The 17,841-nt window shown below is 33.3% G+C and overlaps 1 protein-coding gene across 2 annotated transcripts; it reads right to left on the reverse strand.

The window, feature by feature from the left end:
* Positions 1–798: 798 nt before the first annotated feature.
* LOC143535096 (uncharacterized) lies at positions 799–2,311 on the reverse strand. 2 transcript variants are annotated; one of them, XM_077029427.1, is made up of 5 exons: positions 2,134–2,311; positions 1,812–2,042; positions 1,411–1,705; positions 1,144–1,340; positions 799–1,056 (listed from the first exon to the last, which is right to left on the reverse strand). In XM_077029427.1, the coding sequence occupies exons 2-5, from the start codon at positions 1,895–1,897 to the stop codon at positions 903–905; spliced, it is 732 nt and encodes a 243-aa protein (XP_076885542.1). In that variant the 5' UTR covers positions 1,898–2,042; positions 2,134–2,311; the 3' UTR covers positions 799–902. The 2 variants fall into 2 exon arrangements, with proteins under 2 accessions (XP_076885542.1, XP_076885543.1); XM_077029428.1 differs by having other exon boundaries at positions 1,812–2,311.
* Positions 2,312–17,841: the final 15,530 nt, after the last annotated feature.

Here is a 17,841-nt window from a genome sequence, read left to right on the forward strand (position 1 = left end):
ACTAACTTAAAGTAAGAGCTCATAACAATTTTTTTCGTAACAAGCATTCTATGAGTTAATGCACGAGGGTAAGCAAATGGTCACTTGTCTCTTTAAATTCTCCACACAACTTAAAGACCATCGAACTCACTTGGATATTTCTATGAGTTAATGCCACGAGGGTCGACAAAGAATCAATCAATTTTTGCCTTCCAAACGAAAATATTAATTTTATTATTTATAATATCGTCAATTTAGCTCTTAGTAACAAAAACATAAATCCATTAACAAGTAGACGCACTTGGTATCATGGGGTTAGCCATTAGCTCACGTGTGTGTAATTTCTTATTGATAGTGCCTTTTAAAAGGGAGGTTTAAGGTTCAACTGTTCAAACCTAACTTGAACAAACGAGATAAATATGTTCAAAGAATGGATCATGCTTTAATTATGGTTCCGGGCATAATATGTTCAAAGAATCAAATGGACAATGCTCAATGAGACATGGACCATGGGATGTTCCATCGATAAATGCCAAGAATTATAACCGTTAATTGGTGTACTTTTCACGAAAACTTACGACTTTTCATCCTATGGTTCAATCTCCACATACATTCTCATTCCTTGTAAAACCTTTTGTTTTATCTGATCACTGATTCAGTACACTCTTAAGTACTTTAATATGAAATGAGATGGCACGATCCAAAAAGCTATTGAGAGAACACGATTGAAAATACGAAACTTGCATCCCATTAAATGAGATCCAAGATTTAAAAATGTAAAATCAAACACAAAGTAATTATATATTATCACTCCATTCCTTTTGAAATGGGTTCTTCAATCAAACAAAAATACAAACTTGTAGCATGAGATAATTAAACTCAAGTTCATCGTTCTATTTACGAGCCACAACAATCACAGCTCACTAGCAATTGATAGACCAGTCATAATCCTGGTAAACAATATGCACGGCTCCACCGTCACTAGAAAGATGTGACAACAGCCCCGCCTTGCTTGCATCCAAGAACTCGGTTATCCACTTTAAGATCTCCTTTTCCGACCCAAAATCAGCACTAAACCTGAAACAACAACAAACACAATCTTTAGTACACGAGCAAATGTAAACCGAAGTAATGATAAGTGGTTCCGGTGTCTAGCTAGCTCACCACTTGAAGATACGAGTCAGGTGCACCGTTCTCTTAGCTAAATTAATTTGGATTCCATCCCTTTGTAGAAACTCTCGTGCAGCGAATCTTAGCTCAGACTCAACCCCTTGGGAAGTGAAGAATCTCACGGGCGGGCTTGACTTTGACCCCTTGGATAGACCAAAATGGATCAACGGGTTAACTTGTGGGAAAGCCAGCTGCAACATTATTAAAAACAAATAAATCATTATATTTACAAAATTGACTAAAGTTTAATTTTACGAATACCTCTAAACGTTTGTCACTAGAAGCGAAAGGTTTGGTAAACGAGTAAGGTGCTCTACGGTTATTTCTAAGAACACCATTAACAATAGTTGTAAGGGAATACGGGGATCCGCCAATGATGTATACAAAGTCAGAATTAAAGGATCTCCTATCGATTACTGCTGACCCGGGATGACCGACACTGATGACACCATGAATAACCATGGCATTGTGTAAGTTAAGAAAGAAAGCGAGCCTTTCAGAGACCGAAAGTGTAGATATATCCACCCTTTGAAGTTCTTGCATCAGGTTAACATATCTGGTACAATTCAAATAATATTATCATGTGACATTAGGAATATAATAAACTATATATATAATAATTTCTAGTTAGTTAGAAATTATTAAATTAGACTAATTAGTACCTTCTGAATTCCTCACTGTTGCTGATACCTAAATAATCAAGATTGCAGCCATCTTCAGATGCATATGACTCAAGTATTGCCGACATTATTTTGGCGAGTTTATGGCTAATTAAAGTAGCGGGTTTTGGCTCGAGGTCATTTGTGGAAACCCGAAAGTTGTAGCTTCGGGGAATGAAAGGCTCGTGTTCAAGGAACCGATAAAAATGGTTTCCGTCCTCGAATTCATTTTCCCTGTTAATTAATATTTAAAACCTTAGTACCTAATACTGTTACTTGAGACAAACCAGTAAGCCAAATAATATTAATAATATTATGTTGTTACCCGAAAACATGATGGATAAAGTGCCTTCTTGCTATTTGTTTTCCAATCTCCGCAGCCTATGTCAAGAATAACATAATGAACGTGTGAGGTTGTTTGCAGTTAATATATTGAAGACAAGATGTAAAGAACAAATATTATTTTATGTTTTTGTACGAGTCTCAAGAAAGCCTATGACAAGCAGCATGCAAAATGTCATGATTTATGTTAGGATGAGGGGTGTGGGGGGCTTTAATGGGGGCTCCAACCAATAATATTATGACGTGTGGCAGAGAGAGAAACTGGATAAGGGGGGTGTTGGAGCCCTCGTTGGAGCCCATGGCCCTGGTGTGGAGGGGCTCCAGCGAATTTTTTTTTTATTTTTTTATAAATATATTCTAACAACGTATTATTAAAAAAACTCATAAATTATTAAAAAAACACACATTAATAAAAAAAACACATTAATATCTAAAAATAAAATAAAAATTAAAGTACTAAAAAAACATTCTTCTTATTCTTCGGCTTGGTCTTATTCGATCAACCTCTTTCGGATACGTTCCTTCTGCTTTTCCATTAGCATTTGATCGACCGGATTTAGGTTACTGAAGTCTCTAGGAGACGGTTGTGTGTTGGATGGTTGAAAGCCGGATGATTCTTGCGGCTCCGAATAAAACATCGGTTGGTGCGGTGATGACCATAAATCGTCGTCAAGATAATCTGAATCAAGGTTTGGGAACCAATTTCCATCCATTTTTTTTTAAAAAAAGTTGAGAAGATGAATTGATTTTGGGTGAAGGTTTGAAGTTTTGGTATAAAAATGGGTGAAATGGAGTATAATTATATAGGAAAATATTTTTTTTAATATTTAAGAGCCCAACAGCTCTTTTCTAAACCCAATGCAAGATTCTCTCTCTCTTCAGCCGCTAACCAGCTCACGCCTCTCTTTTTTTTCCGTTAGCGCCCCCGTTAGCGCCCCGGTGGTGTGGTGTTAGCGCCTGGGGGCGCGAGCGGAGGGGCTCTAGCGCCCCCATTGAACCCCACACCCCTCAGCCTTACCAATAAAGAATCAATTAGGTGGGGAAACATGTGTCATCAATGATGACTTTAATATTCTTTAAACATTTACTCCTTGAGTAAAATTAAAATAAAAGAATTCACTAATCTTTTAAAATCTTTCAAGTTTTCATACATCATGTATGCATCATTACTTTAGATGTGATATAAAATGAATGGCTTATAAATATCTATAAACCTTTAGAAGTGACTAATGATTTCTATTTTAACAAAAGCAAAACTTTCATTTCAACAAAAGAAAAAACAAAAAGAGCCAAAAGCAAGACTTTATAACATTATATAAAACTTATTTTTCAAGATTTTGTTGTTGGTCGTCTTTTATAAAAGTTTAATTAATTCAGAAAATAAGGTCAACGCTTGACATTGGATCTGGAGGTTCAACGACATATACAAAGACAATAATCAGCTACTTCGCAGCCTACTAAAGTAATATACTCCTACAGCCGCGTAACCTATTAGGCTGAGGGGTGTGGAGCGCGACAGGGGGCGCGTGAGCCCATCCGCTCGCGCCCCGGGGCGCGAGCACCACACCACCGAGGCGCGAGAGGGGCGCGAGAGGGGCGCGAGCGCGGAAAAAGAGGCAGGCGCAAGAGGGGTAGCGGCTGGGAATACGCGTGAAGGAGTCTTGGGTTGCGTAAATAGAGCCGTTGGGCTCATAATGTTTATTAAAAAAAAAATTTTTTTTCTCTATATAAACCAATATCACATACCACACCCAAAACCAATATCACACACCAATATCACATACCACACCCAAAACCCAAAATCACCCCATCTTCGAAACCTTTTTTTAAAAACATGGCTGGAAATTGGTACCCAAACCTAGATTCAGATTACACTTACGACGATTTATGGTCGGCACCGGACCAACCGATGTTTTATTCGGGGTCGCAACAATCATCCGGCTTTCAACCATCCAACATACAACCGTCTCCTAACTTTGTTGTTCCGGAGACACAAGAACCAGAAGGTGAAGCTGCGGGACAAAGAAGACGCGTCCACCGGAAAAAACAAGTTGCAACGGACGGGTCGGGTTCGGCTTCGACTGGAAGGACGAAACGGAAAACCACTCCGTGGTCATCGGATGAGAAGGAAGCCCTGATTCTGATTCAAGATTCAAATTATTATATAATATTTCAAACTTCTCGTGATCATCTAGATCACTAAAATTAACGAGATGATGAGCACACCAAATAAATTAATCAACATTTTTCATCAAATAAAAATCATAAAAAAAACAAATTTATTTATTTTAGGTTGTTTGTTATAAGCTATCAAAACTCATATAACCCGAAAGTACTATTGGAAGTATATGTGTTATATGTATCGAAAATATATGAGTTATATTACAACGTTCCGAGCCCAAAAACAAGAGGGGGGGGGGACCCTCCTCGCTCCTTAAAAGTTTCGTCCATGATTCCGATGCATGATAGAGGTATACATGAAACCGAAAAAACTAATTTTAAACCTAAAATACTAAACCAAACTAGTCAACTAACTGAACCAAAACACAACCAACGTCTGGTTTATGTTTACGTAAAGCCGAAATCTTGTTTTTGGTTAGTTAAAACCGGAAAAACCGAACATATAGATATTCAATTTTTATGAGTTTTAAGTAATTTATGCCAATTTAATATATAATATAGTTTTACACAAATATTTATCGAATACGTAATAATAAATTAATTATTAATTAACAAACAAATCAGGTCCAAATTCATTGTTTTTTACTCTTTTTCGGCATAAAATTTAAAGACAGAATAGAAAAACCAAAACCCAACTAACAAAAAAACTACGGTTTTCAAAAACTAAGAAATCGAAATTTCTGTTTTCTGATTCGGTTTTAGCCTAAAACCGACCTATGCACACACACAAAAAGCCTAAAATATAAAGCCAAATTAGAAAAACCGAAACCCAACCCAAACAAAAAAACTGCGGTTTTCCAAAACTAAAAAACCGAAATTTCTGCTTTTTTTGATTCGGTTTTAGCCTAAAACCGACCCATACGCACACAAAAGTAAAAAAAAAAAAAGCCAAAATAGAAAAACCGAAATCCAACTCAAACAAAAAACTATGACTTTTCAAAACTAAAAAACCGAATTTCTGTTTTCTGATTCGACGTGTTTGATATTGATATTGATACGGTCAGCGTAATCATCGGCGGTTGTTACGGTGTTAAGCTTTTCGTTGTGAACAAACTCCACCGGTTGAGGAGGTAGGTGAATATCAACGCCGGTGGTATCAGGTAAGCCCATGGGTAAGAATATGTTGATGTAAGGGTAGAAATGAGATGAACTGGAAGAGTGAATTGAGGAGGCGGTGATATCAGGGGAGGATGTATATATATATAGATATATAGATATAGATATATGGAGAGAGTAATAATAATAATATTAATAGTAAGGCTAGGTCAGCGGAAGGAGGTGGAAAGTGACAAACGTGACCGGCGTGATCCGGCGACGGAGCTTGGATTAGTAATAGTAGTATGTGGCAAATGCCGAGGATTTAAATCTTTAACATACTACCAGCAAGGACCATTTATTATTATTATTATTATTATTATTATTATTATTATTATATTTATTTTACTTTTTTTAACAAGAGAAATGTGTTTTTATTTTTTAAAAATAAGGTATTAAAATATGTTTTTAAATGATGCATCTATGTATTTTTTTTATATATAGTATTAAGCATTTATTAGCTACCATTGTGTGACCCTCCGTAAATTAAGTCATTTTTCGTACATGTCTTAAACATTATTTCGTTACGTTAATTCCCGAATGATTGTGTTTTTTTATGCTTAATCACAACGAGTCCGGCATGAGCCCGCATATGCATAATGCATTTCATATAAGTAATTTATTTTTAATTAAATTACTCGAACTTTCGGATGTATTCGACAAATACGGATGTTGGTGAAATTATTTAAACGACTCGAATGTATACCTAGACGAACCAGGAGAATTGAACTCTATATTATAAGATTGTATTTTATAATTACTTTTATAAAATAGCGACAACAAAAATGATTTACGAGGGTTCATTATTTACTTTAGAACTCTACGTCGCATTTTATCACCGGTACATAAACGTGAGAACGAATAAGGTTAATATTAACATCTAATCTGTCACACCCCGACCAAAGGCGGCGGAACATGCCGGGGTGCAACGATTGCTCATAAGCGCATGACACTATTTAAAGCGACAATATTTAACAAACTCATTTCATTTCACAACATCGAAAATGTCACATAATCAAATATTCATAGCTCAAATACAACAAAATGTAACAAAATATAGCAAATCAAATATTGTTCATTTTTTCTAATATCCTAACGGTATTTGTGACGTTTTCTTCACCGAACTCCATAATCAACATAGATGCAAACCTGTAACATTTCATAAAATAAATTTTATCAACACAAAGGTTGGTGAGCAATTCATAAGTTTGAACAATAGATATATAGTATGAAAAGCCACAAAACTAGTATACAAAACCATAAATAATAGCTATAAACTTGGATAAATAGTTATCGCTAACAAGTTAGCGACACCCAACTATAAGGGGTTGTCAAATAGTTTAGGATTTTATAGTTATCGTTAATTGCATTACGTTAACGACACATTGCCATGAAGGGTTGCCAAATGGTCTAGGATTTATAGTTCCACCATCCAAAAGCGATAAACACATAGTCAAATAAGCATAGAACACCAAATCGAGCAATTATTCAAGTAAGGTATACAACAACATTTGTGGTTTAAGACCCAAGTATAAAACATTTAGTTTAGATAAGTTGAAATGTCACCCCCAAAATAAAAGATAGAAAACGGGGTATGAAGTTACTCACGTTCAAGTAATAAACTTGAAAGATTGATTATTTGGAGATTTGCCGGAACGACGAGTTTAACGTATGAAGCCTAAATAAAAGAAAGTCTTGGATTTAGAAAGGTTGTCTTGAAGATCTTTAAATAAAATAATTGTTGCAAAAACTAATCAATTAAAGTTCAAGGTTTAAAATTTAACTATTTAAGAATTTATAATAATAACCCTTTTAAAAAATGTATGTTTTCTCAAACCGGGTTAAAGTATCTAACCTTAATATTTACTTAACCAATGTTAAGTAATAAGGTGGGGAAAATGCTAAAATGCAAGTTCCATTAGGCTAAAGATACTAAAACAGGTTTTTAACGAGTGTTCGGGTTGTCGGTTCGGGTCTTGACAAATGGTCGAACCCAAAGTCAACTTTCCAAAATATTAATTGTTATGAGATAACTCATTAAAACATACTAACACTTAACCAAGTATGTAGATCTATTGTTTAGAACTAACAACGCACGTTAAGCGAGTGTTCTGTTTTGTCGGTCCAAGCTATGTTATGAGATCAAGTTGGATCCAACTATTCCAAGTACTTAAGAAAATAATTAAAATCAGTTTGTAAACTATTTTTTAAAGAAATATACAAGTCTTGATAACTAAAAACACACTTGTGTGTCTTAAGCGAGTAAAAGTCGGTATAGTTCGGTCTCCATCTCACAAATAGTTCATAGATGGTTTCTACATGCCCAAATATCATAGAACTTGTATATTGGTTTATAAATGAAGAAAACTTAAATTTTACAACAAAAAAAGTTAACTACAAGTCTTTTAAGCAAAAGTTTCGGTTTAGTTCGGTTTCCATCTCCCAACGAGTTCATAGATGGATTCCATATGCTTAATATCAAAGAACTTGTAAAAATGATTTTTGAAACTCAAATCTAGCAATAAACATGTTTAAACAACTATTTTAACAAAACTAGTAAACAAAAGTTCGGTTTCCGGTTTGGACTAGTTTCGGTTAAACCGAGGTTAGTCTTATACAAACCCACACCATGGAACTTGTAAATAAGATGAACAAACTAAAGGGTTAGAAGTTAGTCATAAGTGATATGTATAATAAGTTATGTGTGTGTAAATATATATCAAGAACACGAAGTCCTCAATGAAGCATTGCCTTATGACATTCGAAACTTAACCAACCAAAGTCGGTTAAGTAACGAATAAAGGAAACAAGGGGTGTGTATTATATATATGTTGTACCACCATATTCAAGAGTTAGTAATGTTAGATGAACAAGTTATAATGAAAGACTATAGTTAGTTTGACTTGAGAAGTCAAAACTTCAAGAATACATAAGAAATAACAACCTTGAATCTATGGAGTTTTGAGAGAGTTTTTGGAGATGTAGCAAGAGTAAAATGAAGAAGATGGGTGTGTGTATATATAGGGAAGGAGTGAAGGGTTGGGTATAAAGATTCTTTTATAGTTTGCATAAAAATGGGTATGTTTAAATGGTCAAACAATGCATAATATAAAAAAAAATTACATATTTTATATATTTTAAATGACAAGATCCAATCTTTTATATATTTGAAATGTTCGGGTTACAAACGGGTCGGGTTTACAAAACAAAAGTGACCCGAAATTGACGAATGTCACATAATCTCCATGGAATATAACTTAATCACATAGATTTATCCCTAATTCATCCTAACTAATCCAGACATCATGGCCCTTTCTATGTTATTAAAATCATAACGCCATCCATATATATATATACCAAAACAAAAATAATATAAAATATAGACATTTTTGTTTTTAGAAACTTGTATAAGGTCTACGAGAGTTTAATGCACATACAATAGAACAAGTCATATAGTCTTCAAATGAATTTAATGCAATTAATAAATCTAAAACTTTATATGTTTCACCAAACTAATATGAAACATTAGGTATTATGTCGGGCAAATAAGATGACATACAAGTTTAATAAAAGTGTGTTCAAAGTTGCCTCCAAACAAACAGAGACCATGACTAAAATGATAATATGATGTTAGTAATATTACTTTGAACATTTTTACTATAATAAAAGAAAAGATAAAATAAAGATAAACAATATCTTCACAAAGAAAACACATATGGTAGAAGTCAATCATGAGCACTCCCACTCTTGTCGTGTATGCTGACACAAGCAACACAAACCCATCTCTTTGTTGATATCTTCAAACCAAGGCCATCAAATATATATGTTCACTACTGTTAAAGATTTTCACCATGCTTGTTACCTACGGTATAAACAATCCTAAGAAGCAAGATGATATATACATCATTCAAGACTGAACAAATTACAACCACTCTTCCTCTCTGCTCTTTGTTAGCACTAGACCAGCAAACCTAGCCACGTCTCTCCACCGTAGTAAACCACCATCACTATCATACTCCTCAACAACGGTAGCACTATAAAACCGCCACTTCCTGCCACACAAAATACCAATGTTGCAAAAGTTGCTAGGCGGCCCCTAGGCGGCCGACCCCCTTGGAGGGAGTACTCGGGGAGTACTCGGACATGATAAATATAAAAAAAAATTAATTTTTGGGTAATATATATATTTCAAATATCATAAGTTTACTAATATATATAAGAAAATAAGTGAATATCAATATAAATAAGAGAAATACATTTTTAAAAACTAAATTATTCTAAAAATTGTTAATCATTAATTAAAAAAAATGATATTCGTTTTTTAATACTATAGAAATACGAATTATGTTGTATTTTCAAGTCAAAATATGCCCAAGTTAACCGACTAGATGTATTTATGGCTGAAGTTGACCACCTATGAACAATTTTTAGTAACTAAGCGGAGTTAAAGAAACTCTCATCGGCACCATACCTTGTAGCGAGTACTCGGAGAGTACTCGGCCTTGTAGACCTACTTTTACAACATTGCAAAATACCATCAACCACCTTTCTCTCTCACTCTCTCTCCACCTTCATGGCACCGTAACTCCACCGTAGCATAACCGCGACACACCACCGTCAACTCGTCACCACCAGGAAACCACTTCGTACCACCACATGCCACCAACCGTAACCACCATCATCAACCGCCATCTTTTCTCTCCACACTCTCACTCATCAGGTAGGGGACTCACGTATACTCACGATCACTTTCTTCATAACATTCTCACTTTCTCTCTGCGATGTACATACAAACACATACATACATAAATTCTAATGAATCCATATATCTTGTGTTTCAAGATCAATATGGTGTAGGAGCCCCTTTCCTGGAAGATAAGCGAGCTTCACGTGGAGAGACAAGCTCAAGACTCTTTAATCTCTCTCTCTCTCTCTCTCTCTCTAAGGGTTAATTCTAAAACTAAATGAGCTAAACCTCTTGAGCCTGTCTATATATTTAGTATGTTTATGCTAGCTCTAACACCTAATGATCAAAATACATGTTAATGTTTTTATGATGCTAAAACATAAGATTAACTTAATATTAAATATTATGAGTTTTGGTCAAAGATTTGAAAATGGTTATAAAACTTGAGTTAAAAACATGTTAAAGATGGTTATGGGGTAATATAATAGTTAAAAGGGTTCTCTTGATATAAATGGTGATTATGAAAGATAAAACTTAGATTGTATTTTCAAAGCACTAAAAATAGCATATAACCTCATGTTGTTAAAAAGATGGATTTTTGTATAAATTATTTATATACAAATATTTATTTGAAAGATGGAAATTCTACTTGTAAAATATATAAAGTTTGGATGTGAAAGGATATAAACAAGTAAACACGAGTTGTTTGTTTAATAAAGCGGGTATTTGGTGACTTTAAGTACAAATAGTCTTGATAAAGAAAATGCATCTAAACGAGTACACTCGACTTTTAATAGAAAAACAAACGTATTTTATAGCCAAAGCGTGCTTTGTAATTTTGAGTAAATAAAAGTTTTACAAACTTTTATGTTGAGATTGCGGTTATGCAATTTTATAAAGCCTAAATATGGTTTTGAATAAATCTATAAGTTTATAATTGAGAAAGACAACACGTATATTGTTAACGGCAATGAAGAAACGGTATATAAATGTGGTTTGGATAGTAATGAACGAAAATATAGTTACATTATATTTTTACTAAAACATTTGCCGTTACTTAAGGATAGACTACTTAGAAATAATTATATAACCCTAAAGTATATTTATTTATTACTCGATCGAACGAATAAGTTATATCTAAATGAAACCAATACTAACAATAATTATATTCTTAATATTTATATAAGTATATAAATATTTATATGGAAATAGAAAACAAAAACTTATGGACAACGTCTCATCCACAACTAACGTGAGAAACGTTAATAAACGAAACGTTCGGTTAGTGAAAGCAACTGACACAATTAAACGAAACGTTCGGTTGGTGAAAGCAACCGACACAAACAAACGAAACGTTCGTTTGATGAAAGCAACCGACACTTTAAACGAAACGATCGGTTGGTGAAAGCAACCGACACAATAAACGAAGCGCCCGGTTGGTGAAAACAACCGGCACGAACAACTAAACTACTAGTTGGGTGAAAGCGACTAGCATAAAACGACTTGTGTGTCAATAACGAACTAACTGACGTTACCCGTTTAGGACGTGTGAAGGCGGCGAACTGTGATTAATCTGAAATTGCTAGCAAAACGACCACTGAACTCACGATGTGAGTTTCACTGCCCCCTTTTTACGTTTTACTGTTTTATTTACTTGGGGGTGGAAAACATACACATCTACTTTTATATACGATAATTAGAAACAAAACACACAATCCTTATACGAACATGAGTTGAACTATGTAGTGCTATAAGTCCCTTGCTTGCATACTATAACCATTAGCTAACGTAGTTAGCCACAGGAATATACGAATAGTACTATTGACGTTGATATTTCCCCTACTGTTAGGTTAGTCGCGCTAACATCCGATATTGCATCGAAACAAGGTGCGTATATTCCATCTGAGAGATTTGAACAGGGCAAAAGGATATAAGTCGTGGTTTGGTTATAGGCTCAGGGTTCGTCATATTAATTCGTAGATTTAGCTAGTCTACGGAGGATAATCGTATTTGTTTCAATATGTTATCGTATACTAGTTTGCGAACTGATTCAGTGATTTATGAATAACATGATTTCATATAGAGACGTGGAACTCACCAACCATTGTGTTGACTTTTTAAACGTATGTTTTTCAGGGAATTAACAACGCATATAAGGAATCATGAAGACGGGACCTCAATGCATAATTAGGATACCATTTTTAAAGATTTTGCTTGTATAACCCTATCGGTTTTTAGGGTCGTATACGAGAAATCTCCTAATTGTTTTCAACGAACTTTGTTTGAAAATAAGTTATGATTTGTAAACGATTTTTAATACTATTGGTATCATAATACATGAATGTTGGCGATAATCATATGCTTACAGTATACATGACGTCATTCGTCCGTGCTTCCGTTTTGGCGGGGTGTGACACATTGTATCTATTAAAGACGTGTAATCTGTAATATTTCTTATTGAATGATAAAAATCTAATTTACTTCGTAGTAATATTACGGCAATGTTGTTGCGAGACCTGAACACTCAATCTTCAAGTATAATCAGCGAGACAAATGTCGTTTGGTTAAAGACATGTAATTTAATTTTGATAAAGTTTCTTGATAAAACTTTTTTCTGATGCTAAAAACTAATTAATTAGGTACTACTGTTGCTTTTTGATTATGAGTTTTTACAAATTTTACACTTAATTATGAGTACTCTATTGGTTGTTAACAACAAATAAATGGTGTAATTTAGAAGTAGAATTAGAGGATTTAGGAGTTAAAAGTTAAAATAATAATAAAAGAGTTTAGCTATATATGAAACTTGATTAGAACTAAATGATTTTTTTTAGGTTTAAACTCAAAGTAATAATTATAGATAAAAACTCATTAAATAGTAGTGGCCCTATTTCTCAATTTAAGTTGTTTTAAAAAAACCCACATATATAGAAATGATCTAACTTTAAGTGATTTTTATAATTAGAATTTTTTTCGATGTGGCTAAACCTATCATTTTTCAAATTATTTTTACTTATTATATTCCCTTAAACTTTTCATATCAGTTACTATTTTTTACATTTTTACTCACATACTAGTTATTCCAACATTTTATTATATCCAGATATTTTTTTTATCAAACATATCTCAACTGATTCTTAAGAAAAAATAACTTGTATAAATGCACGAGTAGGTAAAATTGTATGAATCTTTCATATAAAGAAATTGATTTATCTAAAACTTATATTTGAGTAATCTTAACGTCCAGAAGTTTAGCAGGAAGATTATTATGCGTTTAAAAATTAAATTTATGAAGATTGGAAATTTTTATATTAATTAGTTACTGATATTTTGTCTATGTTAAAAATAGTTGCTAGAACATAACGAAATAATATTCTTTTTTATTTTGTATTTGAGCGGCACTTGCAAAATGACAGTGTATTATTTTATGGATTATCCTGATTCCTGACAAATAAAAAGTATATGTATAAAAGTAATAACAGAAAAACAGAAATGGGACAATGACTTGAGAACAGTCTCTCCTTTTGGAGACTTTGTAACCAACTCCTTTGTCTTCGACTAGAAACAAAATGAAATTAAAATCATTTTGATGTTGATTTAATGAAATATTACCACTTCAAAAATTCAATAAATATCAAGCAAGAAAAATATTGTAGAACCATTATATCCTAAACCGTACTACCCTTTGCCAGACCAGAACCGGCGTATATTTTGCTTGTCCTGTATTTAGTCTCGACTTTTATGTTAAATCCGGCCATGGTCCGGCACAGTTTTGAGCCCTAACCATCGTAACAAAAAAAGCAGTGGTTTAAAAGTATCTAGTGATAATATATTTTAGTCTATAATAAGAAAAATAAAAAGGCACCAAACACTACTTAAAATGGCATGATATGTGACTAGAGTTGATGTGTTGTTGGTGAGAAGCTCATTATAAAAAATGTTAGGTGACACAAACGTTGGTTGCATGTATTTTACTTTTAGTGCTCTATCATAGTCTGTGTTTGCATAACAGAAACACGATGGTAACCTTGCAAGTGAATATACTTTTTAAGTCTTTAACAAGTATTGCAAGATGCATGATCCAAGTTAGGTGTTAAAAGACTGGATAAATGTCATAACTCATAACATATGAATAGAAAATAGATGCTTGTTGTTTGAATGAGATAATTTAAAAACAGTCTTATTATAAAGTTAACCAACATTGGATATGACGTTTTCAAACAACTGTTTCCAGCAATCTCATTGTTTTCATCACACTTTTATTTCAACGTTTTCGTTGATACTTATTATATTAATTAATTAATACATGCGTTGAAGAAGCTAATTCTTGAAACCTACTTATTTTGGGGTTAGAAACTTTAAACACTTCAACGAACTAGAGATCTTCAGCACTCGAGACATAAGCAGATCAATACAAAACATGCATCGACTCACGCCTCTAGAGAGTTGGGTATTTCTCTCAATGGTTATCATCTGACGAGAGAATAAGTATGAGAGATAATTAAAGGAAAGCAAGCGAGTATTGTGAGAGAGTATTGATGACCAAATTCTCCATCATCACTTTTAGGATCGTTCTCAAGAATCGTTAAAATATTTTAGTTCGTGTATGAGAAAAGTTTTGAGTCATAAGTAAAGGAGTTTTTTTTACTAGGTTGCGCAAAAAATATAAAAAAAGAATTACAAATTTCGACCCCCCCCCCCCCGAGAGGAGGATAATATGAGAAATGCGAGAATTCAAACAAGGACATCTTAAAGTTTATCACGTACAACTCTTAATGCTTATTGTGATATACTTATTTACTCATATATTTCTTGTAGTTTTTTTAAACCAGTTTCTTCTTACAATTTTTAGATGATTATAACCTTTTCATATATTAATATTGTTTAAAATAAAAAGGATTATAAAAGTAAGTATTTTATTTTATTTAATTTTAGTATAGTATTTGGATATTTTTTTTTAATAAAGTGTAAGCATGAAATACTAAAAGGTCAAAAACAATACGAGGAAATGTTAAAAGGTTTGATTGTGTCGCACTTTGGAGGTTGACTTTGGTCTATAACTTCATGGTTGGTTTATGGCAAATTGTTGGTTAAAAAACCAAGTCCATAAAAGAAAGAGTAAAAATCTACAAGTATTGAGTATTGACCACGTGTTCTCAATTTTGGACCAAGTTTATCCTAACTTTAGTCGCTACTTTTAATTTTTTATTTATTTTCAAAAAGACTGTAATAAATATATATGTTTTAATGAAATAACTTCAAGTATGTGACAACAATATCGCAATTTATTAAATTTAATATATAATCTTTTATGAAACAATAAGTAATTATGGACATTTTAGTTGTCTCATTCAATCGTGTTTGATCAAGTAAACCAGTCGTTGTTTGAATCCATCAATTTTCTTAATGTGTTGTTACCGACTATTTATTAACGTGTGGAATTCCACCAACTTATGTTTGACTAAAAACGTAGAAACTAATAATATAAATAATTAAAAGTAAAATTTTATTTTGATAAATAGTTATATGCTAATGAGTCGGTAGATTTAATCATTTAATAGATTTATATTTCTTTTACTTAATCATCGTCGAAATTACTAGGAGCAATATTTGTACTTTCCTCTTTTTTACTTTTTTCTTTTTGCCGATTAAAAAAAAAGAAATAATCACTTTTGTGTTAGTCAGAAAGTGAGATTTTATAGGATCACACCCCGTGTTTAGCCAAGGTCGATAATTAAGATCGGGCTATCTCTAGAAATCGTTAAAATTTTTGGGCCTAAGGCAAAAAGGATTTTTAGGTCTTAAGTAAAAGAGTTTTTTTTGTGTAAGTTTTAAACAATAAAATTTTAAATGAGTTTGCTTGTTATGATCTAAGTTGTGTAAAAAAACTTTTTCTATAAAAATAGTCTTTAATGAGTTGAATAATTGATTTTAAACATTAAAAATACATAATTTTTCATTAAAAAAATAAGAAAAACAAATTCAGGCATGCAGGGTGATCGGGTTGAGGGTCGTCGACCACCTTGCCCTCTTATTCAAGCCGGCCTAATAAAATTGGTGAATCCCTCATTTTAGTCTTTTTATCTCGTTGTGGTTTTCATTTGTTCGTCCGAAAATTGTCACTTCTGTTTTCACTGAGCTAGACTAACAGCGACTGATGGACATTTGTTTTCATTGAACGGGTCTATCAAGGACTCGTGGGGTGATTAAGGAGGTGAGTCCCACATTTTTATTATTGTTTACTCGTTGCAGTTTCCATTTGTTCTTTTGAAAATTGTCGTTTTTGTTTTCACTGAACGAGTCTATCAGGGACTCGTAGAATGATTAAGGAGGCAAGCCTCTCGTATTCTTGTTTTACTCATTGTGGTTTCCATTTGTACGTTCGGGTTTTCATTTGTTCGTTTGAAAAGTTTCGCTATTGTTTTCATGGAAGGGGGCTAGCAGCGACTGGTGGGAATTTGTTTTCTCTGAACGAGTATATCAGGGACTCGTGGGATGATTAAAGAGGTGAGTCCCTCATTCTAATCTTGTTTTACTCCTTTTGGTTTCCATTTGTTCGACTGAGTTTTCATTTGTTTGTTTGAAAAATGCCGCTTATGTTTTTCACTTAACAAGGCTATTAAGTACTCATGGGTTGATCGAGGAGGCGAGTCCATCGTTCTAGTCTTCACTGAACAAGCGCCTCCAAGTTATTTTCAGTTTCAAGGAAAACCCACCTGCATGAATGCCCACTTTTGGTAAACCCAGATGCCATAAAGACCGAATCGGAGATTACAAAAATCCCGATCTTCATTTATTAAGCCACCCATGTCACTCCCAAAGTGTTATTAATATGAATCGAACCTGAGTTTATATCAAATAACCCATGTTTCCTACAACTAATTCACAATCGAAAGAACGTGTCAACTTTAATTAACTTTTATATATTTTAAAGGATATGTTATTTTCACATAATAAAAATGTACACCCATAAATTCACAATGAAAAATAATTAATTTAAAGATAAGTTGCTACGTATATAATAAAAAAAAAATCATGTGTATAGGTTGTTTTGTTTATAAGATTTTGTGAGTAGAATATGTATTAAAAAAAAATAAAACACAATAAATATATGGAGCGTGTAGGGCAGGGTGAGTGGATTGGTGGCGTAATGCAAGGAATTGAAATTGACGGGAGAGGAGCGCGCGTTGCAACGTGGGAGGTGAGTGGAGCGCCTCTTCCAAGTTTATTTTACAATTTTTTCTAGCTAATTAATAGGGAGAAAACTTGTGATCTCTTAATTGATTTTGAGTTGCTCAAAAATAAAAAACCTAAGATTTTTGTAACCTATGATTTAATTATGAAGGTGTTCAGGTTTTATCATCGGTAAGCTTTCGAGAAAGTGTGTTTTTCTTATAACTGGAAATAACTTGAAGTCGCTTAATCGCACGGGTGAGTTGGGCTAGATGGCAATTGCCTTTTGCCTTTGGGCATCCTGTACAAGGTACATAGACAATTCTCTATTTATTGGTCATTAAAAAAATGGGGAGAAAACTGTAATTATAATTATGAAAAAGATAAAAGAATTATATACCCATATGAAAAGTAGGGATAGGCAAATTCGGTATTGGTACCGTCGGTAGTGAATCGGTATCAAAGTTTTGCATTTTCTGTACCGAAACGGTACCGGTATTTCCCGAATTTTACCTTAAATACCGGTACTGAACCTAATATTTCGTATCGGTACCA

This window comes from Bidens hawaiensis, unplaced genomic scaffold (genome assembly GCF_021521415.1).
Source record: "Bidens hawaiensis isolate Kalapana, Puna unplaced genomic scaffold, B.hawaiensis_p1.1 tig00010387_1, whole genome shotgun sequence".
NCBI classification, from domain to species: domain Eukaryota; kingdom Viridiplantae; phylum Streptophyta; class Magnoliopsida; order Asterales; family Asteraceae; genus Bidens; species Bidens hawaiensis.